Below are 12,433 nucleotides of genomic sequence, written 5' to 3'. Positions count from 1 at the left end.
CAAGGGTCTATCATACGCATGCAGTCTTACCTTGTATTTCTATCAGAGATTGTTTTCACAGCTTGAACTAATCATGACCTCCTAATCACGTGGCAGCAACAGTTCACGTATTGAGTGTTTATATCTAATTAAATAATAGAATATAACTTCAAAAAAGTTCTATATCGAACCTAAAAACGGATTAAAGATAAACTTTATTGTGATACCTCGTATAAGTTCTAGTTAATGAATTTTAAAAATTAATAAATAAAAATGTATATATCACTTAATTATGATCAAGTCTTAAGAACATGTGATGCAAACTAAGTTTTTATCATATTTTCATTATTCTAAATTGTTTAATTATTGATGATTTGATTTTGATGGACTAGCGTGCACGTAAACGAATTAATATTCTAGAATGGTGATGTTGGATTCCTTTCAATTATTATTATTATTGATAAAGTCAATTAAATTTGAATTCACGTTTTTCAAGATTTATTTTTTTAAATGTATAGCAATTTCAGTAGTATTTTTTTCGTTTTCAAAAGTTTGAAGTCGAAATCTTTAATTAAGAATAGAGAAATTTCAATATTAACAGCAGAAATAAAAATAATTACATCAAAAATAAAATTATTTTCATAAAATAAATATCATTCCATCATAATTCATGTCGGCGAATTCCTTAATTCCTTTCCATTTCATCAACTGCTCATTCACTTTTTCTCTTAAAGACAAACACTACTGTCTTTTTCACACCTCTATCAATTTAGAAACAATTAATATATATAATTATACCCCTCATATGGTAACATTATTATTTGATGAGTTAAATAATTTCTTTTAGTCACACTTTTCTTCAATAATTTTAAAATATTTTGTATCATTAACTATTACAGTGTTTTTGTGTAGTTTCCAATTATGGGATTTCATTTCAAAAACATATAATTATACCCCTCATACGGTAAGTTGGTAACATTATTATTTGATGAGTTAAATAGTTTCTTTTAATCACACTTTTCTTCAATAATTTTAAAATATTTTGTATCATTAACTATTACAGTGTTTTTTGTGTAGTTTTCAATTATGGGATTTTCATTTTTAAAACATTGGAAAGGAAATTTTGGATCAACAGTAAAATTATTTTCGTATAACTTAATTATAGGTTATATGTTAGAGTTGTGATATCAATTATCGATAATTAATAGGGTAAACTCCTTATATCACACCCCGTTGAGGTATGACCTTTCTTCGAAATCCTTCATGAACGCAAAAATACTTTATCCACATGATTGTCCTTTATTTCAAAAAATTTAAAGATCTAAAACACACATAAAAAAATATCTTCACATGGCTTGATGCTTCATGCACCAAACTTCCCTTAATTATTTTTAACTTATAGAAAGTCAAATGCATGTTGGATCCTTTGTAAATGCAGAATGCTTAGTGAATTGAATAGTCCTTTTATTTGAGTGGAGGGTCTATATCAGAAGGAGTAATATTTAATTTATATACACCTTCAGAGAGAGGATGGTTAGATTAGCATAATACATAAACATGTTTTTTAATTCGTCTTAGGTCATATCTATGACCTTCAATTTTGGATGTGCATAAGTAGGTAGTTAAATTTGTATAAAGTTGAACTAGTAGACACATATTTTTTATGTGGCATCCTACATGATTAATTCTTGTCCTACATGACGTTCTACGTGTATTATGTCACATAAGATTTGTGTGTTTATCTATTCAATTTTATACAAGTTAAGTGTCTACTTATATACACTCAAAATTAAAGGTCATAGATGTAATTTGCTATGAAATTTAAAAGTATATTTATGGCTTATGCCTGCTAGGAATATGTACAGACAAAGGACCCAAAACAATAGGGGATAAAGCATGTGCACAAAGATTCATTTCATAGGTTGCATGTGAACTTGTTGGATTTTTGTCACCTTTGGAGTCAAACCCTATTACATGTGTCCTCCAACCCTATTTAGCTTCCCAACTATATGGTACATATTGATTTTTCTCTGCTTTTAACTAAAAGTATCGAGTTCGAGCTGAGGATCTAAGAACCTTTCGATAAAGAGTATAAGTAGTAATTAAAAAGTATCGATCAAAAGAGTATAAGTAGTAATTAAAAAGTATCGAGTTCGAGTTGAGGATTTAAGAATCTTTCGATAGAGAGTATAAGTGGTAGTTAAAAAGTATCGAGTTCGAGATAAGGATTTAAGAACCTTTCTATAGAGAGTATAAGTGGTAATTAAAAAGTATCGAGTTTGAATTGAGGATCTAAGAACCTTTCGATAGGGAGTATAAGTGATTGTTAAAAAGTATCGAATTCGAGCTGAGGATCTAAAACCTTTCGATAGGGAGAATAAGTGGTAGTTAAAAAGTATCGAGTTCGAGCTGAGGATCGAAGAACCTTTCCATAGAGAGTATAAGTGGTAGTTTAAAAGTATCGACTTCGAACTGAGGATCTAAGAACCTTTCGATAGGAAATATAAGTGGTAGTTAAAAAGTATCGAGTTCGAGTTAAGGATCTAAGAATCTTTCGATAGAGAATACAAGTGGTTGTTAAGAAGTATCGAGTTCGAGCTGAGGATCGAAGAACCATTCGATAGAGAGTATAAGTGATAGTTAAAAACTATTGAGTTCGAGCTGAGGATCTAAGAAACTTTCGATAAGGAGTATAAGTGGTAGTTCCAAAACAACTTTATACCTATACAGGTTCACGAGAACTCAGAAACCTTCGCTCTAATATATTTACAAAATATCTATAAATATTAAATCTAGAACTCAGTTAATATTATAAAAAGTGAATAGAGTGAAAAAATATTTTGAGAAACTCATAGAAATGTGTTATTCTTATAACAATTATATTGCATTGGGTGTTGTATATTTTTTATGGGTGTTGGAATTAAAGTGGTTTTTATTACTTATTTAAGTCTTATTGTAGTTCGATTGTTAACTATGTTTGAGTCATAGTTATTAATCCAATCACATGCTTAAAGATTAGCCCTTAATTATTAATATAACATTATAATTTGTGTGTCAAGAATATGGATGATCATAAGTCAATCATCATTGCTAATGGAAATTATTTATATTGATGTTTCTATCATCTATGTTTCTATAAGTACTTGTAGAAAATTAGTTCAAAGTTTATTGACCTGATTAATTTAAATTTACGTCAATCGATATGATCATTTTGAGGAGCAAAATGCTTCCTACGATAAAATATTCTATTTTTGAAATTCAAATTCGAGATATCTGATTAAGGATGAAAAAATATTGAACAGTTTCATTACGTATCTTGGTTCACTACTACTTCTTCGACCAAGTTTCTTTTGATTAACCATTCACCTCGAAAGTTCGCTAGCTAGACTAATCTGAATTCACATTATTAGATATGTTCATTTTATAGAGAAAAATGCTTCTATTCCAAGAATTTTTTCATTTTCAAACTCAAATTCAAAACTTCTTATTAATTTGGACCTTTATTTGTTCCAAAAACTCTCTTCATAACACACCATGGCCCATGGTCCATATGATGCTTTAAATGACTTTCAAAAATCAATCGAAATAAATTTAACTTTTATATACACCGACAATATACAGTTTTACACCACTATGTACAACCATTATTCGTTAAATCAACACTAACACTATGTACAACCACAACAAACCACCGTTCTAATCGTATACCCCACAAGTACCTTGATGACCGAACCACTCCAGGGCGAATAGTGCCCTAACCCTTGTGTTGTCCCAAGTTTATTTGGATCAATATCGATCTAAAGTAAGTCATAGTCTGATTCGCGTACACTTATTTTTTATCTGTTTAACACGTACATCGCTGGGTTAGTCCCTCCAAATTTGAATCGTTGGACGGGGTACACATATGGGTCAAAATCGACATCCACGCATACCTTTGATTATTCTTTTCTCTATTATTATTTAGTCAAACAAAAAAAATATTACATTTTTGTCATTGAAATTGAGGTAATAATAATTCATGGGTAGACATATACATACAATGGGCCCTAATGGGCCCATGGGCTGACCCAAATTGTCCCTAAGTTTACTTGGATCAATATATAGATGGATAGAAAGTAAGTCATAACTCAACTCGCTAACTCAAAAAAGTCTTTTTCATCGCTTGTTGTTGAACTCAAGCTTTTAGATAAGATGCTTCGTGTGCACTTAATTTTTCGATATGTTAACACATATGTCATCGAGTCAATCCGTCCAAATTTGAATGTTGGACGGGGTACACAATTTATGGGTCAAAATCGACATCCACGTGCAAGTTCAGCTATTCAATAACACAACAACATAACCAGTGTAGTCTAACGAAGTGGGGTCTGAGGAGGTTAGAGTATTCACAGATCTTACCTCTACCCCAAATATGAGATAGATAGACTGTTTCTAAAAGAAACTCGGCTCAAGACAAGAACATGCTAGAAAAAGACGTAAAGAAAGTACAAGAGATAATCGGAAGTAACAAAAACAACAGATAGTAATAGACCTTACTACAACAGATATTACTGCAACTGAACTATATGAAATACTTACTAGATATTAACATAGACCAAAGAATAAGAAACTAAAAGAGTAGTCCTACGACTACTAGCTAGTAAGGGCAGCAAGACAAGGCACTCCTATCTATTAGTATAAACGCACTCATATCTACTAAACTTTTACCCTAATTCTTGTTCTCCGCGCCTTCCACTCTAAGATCAACTTTTCTTTTATTATTTATTCAAAGAAAAAAAATTACATTTTTTCTATTGAAACATATCATATTTACACAAATCCCCATCATTACAACGTAATTATAAAAATTCCAACTAAATATTTATCTTCATTGGATATATCAGGAACTAATTATGTATCCCGACAGATCCAAAATAAAAAAAAATGTATTGGAAGATAATTATGTATTTTTACAAAGAAAAAAAATGTATCTTTATTGTATGTATTATGTATCTCGACAGATCCAAAATCGAAAAAATATATCGGGAGCTAATTTACAAAGGAAAAAAAATGTATATTCTCTGGATGTATCGGGAGCTAATTATATATCTCAACAGACCCAGAATCAAAATTTTCAATAATTATATAAAATATTAGAATTTTCCATAATTATGCTCCAAACTGTCGAAATTTATATTGTTTGTCATTGAAATTGAGGTAATAATTCATGGATAGACATACTCCTTCATATAATGGGCCCCAAGGGAATAACTATGTAAGGAACATAAATGCATGATAATGGGCCCATAGGCATTGGGCTGACCCAAATAAAACCCACCCACAGACAAGAAAGTAAGTACCTTAAAAAGGATGTAATAAAAGTCCAAAAAAACTCAACTACACGTGTGGGAGGCCCACATCTCACTATCAATTAATTTATACGTTGCGTTACACGTGTGTATCATTTTTTTATTAAAAAAAAAATTGTCATCCTTTGATCCACGTGTGTAGTTAAAAATATAAGTATCATATTTTATTAAGACTAGAATTTATGATTTCACCAAGTAAGCTTGTTTTATATCTCCTTAATAAAGGCGGAAAATTACTCCTAAAAATAAGCTTTCTCTTATCCTCGATCTTCATCCCGAGCTGTATAAGACAAAAACACGTCCTCTTGAAATCATGTGCATGGCTCCATGTCGGTCAGACACACGTTGTTTGGACAGGATACTAAAAAAAGGGCAGCCCGATGCACTAAAGCTATCGCTATGCGCGGTGTTCGGAGAAGGGCCCCACCACAAGGATGTATCGTACGCAACCTTACTTTGCATTTCTGCCAGAGGCTGTTTTCAACGCTTGAACCATCACCATTATATTCACCACCCACAATCAACACCGTCTCCACCATTTATAATATTCGTGGATGAACAACATTACAATTACTAATTACTTTCAACAATCTATCATTATTAGTTATTACTATAAACACACATGTCAAAAAAAATTTGAAATGTATACCAAAACAAGATCACATTCATTATGAACGTACTGGTTTTAGTAATTTCCAAATGGAAAAAGCTCACATATGTCATTGAATTATTAAAAATAGCTCATTTGTATCGTCCGTTATAAGTTTGACTCATTTATGCTGCTATCATTGAAAGCATGGCTCAACTATGTCACTTCATTACAAAAAGATTATTTCGTGTCATTATTTTGTCACAATCATTTTTATAAAATCATTTTTGTCGTGTGACCTCTTATTAGAGGTCCACATTATCAAATTCAAATCAATCAATATTATTTAAAATAAAAAATCTAAAATCAGATCCATTAAATAAAATTTGATCCACACGGTAAAACTAAAAATTGGACTTATTAAAAGTAAAAATTGGACTAATTCAAAATAAAAATTAAATCCATTAATTGTGTCAGATTTTATTTTAATAGGTTTGCTTTTTTATTTTGATTTAAGTAATATTGGTTAATTTAGAGTTGGTGACGTGGACTTCTAATAAGAAGTCTCGTGGAAAAAATAATTTTGCAAAAAATCACCTTTACAAAATAATAACACAAATAAACTTTTCTGTAACGATAGTGGCATACATAAACCAAACTTTTAAAAATGATGGCATAGATGAACCAAATATATAACAAATGACATAAATAAGCTATTTTCAATAATTCGATCACATTTTTGAGCTTTCCTTCCTAAATTTACCTCGGTATATACATAGTTGAAGTTGAATTTAGATATAAATATCATATTATTTAGAAATATTTATTAATTAGAATTATTATAACAATCCATAAATGTCAAATTTTGAATTCGTCTCATTAAATATATGCACACACGTTCATGCCTATCAAACCATACCCAAAATGTTTCATCAAGACTCAAGAATTTAGACATCTGTCCAAAAAAATCATGAAAAATCAAGAATATTAATTATGGTAGGTAATATATATTAATCAGAAATTCATATTATGTCCATGTAATTGGGACCAATGTCACGTGGAGGTTGTTCCCCTTTCCCCACATTAATTAATTAATTGCCTTTGATAACGATGATAATATATTTAGTGCGATTTTATAAATTGAGTATGTAAAGGATAGAACGTGTGCATGTCTTATTTTTTTTTACTTTTTTGGAATAAAGACAATTTATAAAAAAAAATGCTTTAATTATATAGATTAGATTTTTTAAAAAAAAATAACTATAATTTAAAACGTAATTACAAAATGTAGCTATGATTTGTATTCACAAGATGGAGCTACAATTATTGTATTAAGCAGGTTTCAATTGTATCAAGAGTTATATTCAGACAGCGAGTATCAGTTGTATAATCAGATGAGTATCAGCATACTGTATAAGTTACATTAATTTTTCTTATAAATAGCTATAGTTTAGAACGTAATTACAAAGTGTAGCTATGATGTAAGTGTTCACAAGACGTAGCTACAATTATTGTATTAAGCGGGTCTCAATTGTATTACAGAGTTATATTCAGACAACGAGTATCAGTTGTATAATCAGATAGATATCAGCATACTATATAAGTTAAAAACGCGCAAAAGAACTCTATCAGCATATATTATATTAGTCAAGCGATATACTCGATAATTTTTATATAATTTTAAATTTTATTAGTTATAAATATTCTAACTGCGCCACGATCATTTTTATAATACCTTGTGTTAATGGGGTTGTCCCTTCATTGTTCCCTTGTCTCACATCATATCACCCTAATCTTGCCTGTCATTTTGATCACTCCACAACAACTCTCAATGAACCTCGAGTCTCTAACACTCGCGGACTCGCGGAGTAATATGCTCACACCTCAAAAGTTAGTTCGAAGAGATCAGTATTGTCTAGGTTTTATAATGAATTTAGGGTTTTCGTCCTAGTCCTACGTGAGATTATTCTCATGGTCAAACACCTACTCAGGCCTGAATACTATGTCAAATTAGATGTAGGATCAAAAAGTAGCTCAAAGAAAAGAAAATTGTCCAAATCTTATAAAGAGATCAGAGTTCTCGTCCAATCTGATACGTGATCATTCTCATCAACACCTTGAATCCTTTTTTTTGGGGTGGAAGGGGTGGGGGTAGGGGTGGGTGGGGAGGGGGGGCTATTAAACTCGATATTCCTAAAAAATGATACTCCCTTCATTTAAAAAAAAATGATCTACTTTCCTTTTTAATTCGTTTAAAAAAGAATGATCCCTTTCCTTTTTTGGCAATACTTTAATTTCAATTTTCCACATGTCATGTTTAGGACCACAAGATTAAAGGACATTTTGGTACAAACACAACTTTAATTTAAGGTCACAAGATTCAAAAATCTTCTTTATTTTCTTAAACTTTGTGTCGAATCAAAGTAAGTCATTCTTTTTTAAACGGAGGGAGTACTGTATAAGTTATGCGGAAATATATGTATCATTTTCTATGAAACATAATACTGTCCTCGTTTAAAAAAGAACGACCTACTTTCTTTTTTAGTCCGTTTCAGAAAGAATGATCCTTTCCTTCTTTGGCAACACTTTAATTCTAACTTTCCACATGACATGTGTAAGACGTCAAGATTAAACAACATTTTGATCCATTTGATGTAACTTTAATTTAATACCACAAGATTCAGAATTCTTTTGTATTTTCTTAAACTCCGTGTCAAGTCAAATAATATCATTCTTTCTAAAACGGAGGGAGTACAAAACTTTTGTGTTATTACGTGCTAACAAGGAGCGTGAAGGAGTTATTTTCCATGTTAACAAATTCATGCACAAAGAAAATAAGTCCTCTAAATATTATGTCACCCTAAATATATAAATCCACACTTATCTTCCTCTTCTCATTCATCAATTCACAACTTGTTAGCCAAGTTCATCAATACAAAATTACAAATTACTCATTAAATTATAACAAGTTCTTGAGATATATATAGTTACATATATATCAATAATATTGAAAATGACAACAATCTATGAGAATAATGATCTCGCGACTGAGCTGAGATTAGGGTTACCTGGTACAACAGATGAATCGAAGACAGAATTATCGAATAATAAAAGATCTTCATCAGATTTAAATCATCATGATCAACAAGACTCCTCTTCTACACCAAAGTAAGTAGCTAGTCATGTTATAGAATTTTCACAATAATTAGGAATATGTGAAATTTAGTCATGTTAGTAAGTTTACTATAGTTCATATATATGTATGCTGAACTATAGTCAAAGTTGCTACAATGCACACTCCAACTTCACAGGGGTCCTATTAACCCCCCCCCCCCCCCCCCCCCCCCCCCCCCACCCACACACACACAAAAAAAAAACACTCAATTTTAGCGTATTTTTGTCACCCTTTTGTGCTGACGTGACACCTTTATTACATAAAATGGAGGTCACGTCAGCTAATAAGGTTGACAAAATACGCTAAAATTTAGTTCGGAGGTAATAGGAACCCCGTGAAGTTGGAGTGTGTTGTAGCAAATTCGGTCATAGTTCAGAGGTACTAGATGCTTTATTCTTGTTTATATTATAATTCTTGACTTAAAAGGGGTTTTAAATTAACAATTTATTTATTTATTTTCTTTTTTCAGAGTACAAATTGTTGGTTGGCCACCTGTTAGATCTTACAGGAAGAATATTGTTATCCAAACCAAGAATTCAAATTGTGATATTTCCCAAGGAATGTATGTGAAAGTTAGCATGGATGGAGCACCTTATCTTAGAAAAATTGACCTAAGGTTTTACAAAAGTTATCAAGAACTACTCAAGGCTTTGGAGAACATGTTCAAGCACCCTATTGGTGAGTTTTAACTTCTATTAATAGTCAGTTACAGAGGCAGATCTAGAATTTTAAGTTATCTCGTATGGTTATCTTGTGTGCAATCAAAATTTTAAGTTATCTCATATGGTCATATTTTAATAGGTCAGGTCGATTAAGACAGATCTAGAATTTTAAGTTATCTCGTATGGTTATCTTGTATGCAATCAAAAGTTTAAGTTATCTCGTATGGTCATATTTTAATAGGTCAGGTCGATTAAGACAGATCAAGAACTTTAAGTTATCTCGTATGGTTATCTTCTGTGCAATCAAAATTTTAAGTTATCTTGTATGGTCATATTTTAATAGCTCAGGTCGATCAGAGACAGATCCAGAATTTTAGGTTTAATGTGTTTGAATTTTCACTTTACTCACTATTTTATGGGTAATGAATACCGGCTTAGAATAAAGATATTGAGTTTAATTTTAATATACGAATATATGAAAAGTTATCTAAAAAATATATGACATGTAACTTACTATAACAAATAAAATTACTAATAATATAAAACCAATTTACATCTGAATTTTAAAAGGTCGATCAGAGACAGAACCAGAATTTTAAATTTAATGCATCTAATTTTCACTTTACTCACTATTTTATGTGTAATGAATACTGACTTAAAATAAAGATATTGAGTTTAATTTCCATACACGAATATTATAAAAATATTTTATATTATTAAGTCACCTAAAAGATTACTACGTATTCAATTGAATCATAATAAGTGAAATCAGTTACCTGAAAAAATATGACATGTTACTTGCTATAACAGATAAAATTGCTAATAGAGATAAGTATTTAGTATCCTCTGAACTATGGCTAAAGTTGCTACGATACACTCCAACTTCACAGGGTCCTATTACCCCTGAACTCAATTTTAGCGTGCTTTATCACCCTTTTGTGCTGATGTGGCACCTTCATTACATAAAATGGAGCCCACGTCAAATCAGCTAAAAAAGTTGACAAAAAAATCTACGTTAGCTAAAAAGATGACAAATATACATTAAAATTTAGTTCATGGAGGTAATAGAACCCCCGTAAAATTAAAGTGTGTTGTAACAAATTTAATCATAGTTCATGAGGTACCAGATATTTTACTCTTACTAATAATATAAAACCAATTTACAACTTTATATTTTCCCTTGAGATAACAAAAAAAACTTATGATTTTCTTGTTGATTTATAAATTTTCAGGTATATATTTGGAAAAAGAAGGCAATACTACTTGTGGATCTAATTATGTATTGACATATGAAGACAAAGATGGTGATTGGATGCTTGTTGGAGATGTACCATTGGATATGTTCATTAATTCTTGTAAAAGACTTAGAATAATGAAAGGGTGTGAAGCTAAAGGTTTGGGATGTATATAGAAATTATATCTTATATATTTAAGACGGATTCTGTAGGTTAAATTTTGATTTTAGCTCGATTTTATATATAAATATACACAAAAAATAATTTAAAATATAATATATATGATGAGGTTCTACTCGTTTTTTGAGCCTACTGATTCTAGATCCTAGATTTGAGTCGATCTAGAGTGGCTTTCTTGATTGAGATGCAAAAACGTGTTACACTGGCATGAATTCAAATTAATTGGGTTAGTATATTTTTTGGACACGAGATGGTTATAACGAATTAAGAGCTTTTTGACTAAGATGAAAATCCCCATGAGGGAGCGTTATGTCCTCGATCGCCCTATTTACACGGAATATCCAAATTGGTTAGGTCGGAATATTTTGAATACAAGATGATTATATCGATTGGGAATAAAACTCTATTAAGAACTGTTACCTCCTTAATGGGTTCTACGTGAATCCGTAATCGACCTATTTACACGGATTATATTCAAATTGGTTAGGTCAGTATATTTCGAATACAAGATGGTTATATCGTCTGGGAAGAAAACTCTATTAAGGAGCTTTACCTCTTTAATGGGTTCTAATTGGATCCGTAATCGACCGATTTACACGGATTATATCTAAATTGGTTAGGTCAGTATATATATTTCGAATACAAGATGGTTATATTGACTGAGAAGAAAACTCTAGTAAGGAGCGTTACCTTCTTAGGAGCAAGCTAATGATGCCCCGCGCTGCCTTTATTGGGACTTGGCGGTGGGATAGGTTCCCGTTGAAAACGTGGCAACAGAAGGTGTTCTGTTGTTTTACGGCCTGCAAATTTTTTTTCTGATATATGATTTGTCAAGTCAGTGGAAGGAGTGTTGGTGCCACCATTGGGAGTCAATAAAAGGTGTTCATTTGTTGTTTTACGACCTGCAAAGTTCCTTTCTGATATCTGACTTGTCATGTCAGTGGAAGGAGAGTTGGTGATAACACTGGGAGCTGACGGTTGTACAAGATTCCGCTGAAGAGATGGCAACAAATGATGTACATTTGTTGTCTTACTACCTACGAAATTTATTTGTGATATCTGACTTATCATGTCAGTAGAAAGAGAGTTAGTCCCATCATTGTCAGATGGTGGATCCCCGGGATTCCGTTGAAGAGATGACAACAAAAGATGTTCATTTGTTGCTCGAATTACGATTTTGTTTCCACTATGTGAAAGAATTCGAGCAGCTTCATTTCGTGTAGCACCTAATAAAAGCAAAAATAGTAGTATTAGTGTTATTTTAC

The 12,433-nt window shown here is 31.2% G+C and overlaps 1 protein-coding gene across 1 annotated transcript; it reads left to right on the top strand.

The window, feature by feature from the left end:
* The first annotated feature begins 8,794 nt into the window (after nt 1-8,794).
* Nucleotides 8,795-11,295, top strand: LOC124899214 (auxin-responsive protein IAA4-like). The gene is made up of 3 exons (XM_047413410.1): nt 8,795-9,084; nt 9,561-9,769; nt 10,986-11,295. Exons 1-3 carry the CDS (start codon nt 8,930-8,932, stop codon nt 11,162-11,164), a joined length of 543 nt encoding a protein of 180 aa, XP_047269366.1. The 5' UTR covers nt 8,795-8,929; the 3' UTR covers nt 11,165-11,295.
* The last annotated feature ends 1,138 nt before the right edge of the window (nt 11,296-12,433 follow it).

The sequence above is a fragment of the Capsicum annuum genome, chromosome 6 (assembly GCF_002878395.1).
Source record: "Capsicum annuum cultivar UCD-10X-F1 chromosome 6, UCD10Xv1.1, whole genome shotgun sequence".
Taxonomy (NCBI): domain Eukaryota; kingdom Viridiplantae; phylum Streptophyta; class Magnoliopsida; order Solanales; family Solanaceae; genus Capsicum; species Capsicum annuum.
This window is presented reverse-complemented; position numbering and strand designations above follow the sequence as displayed.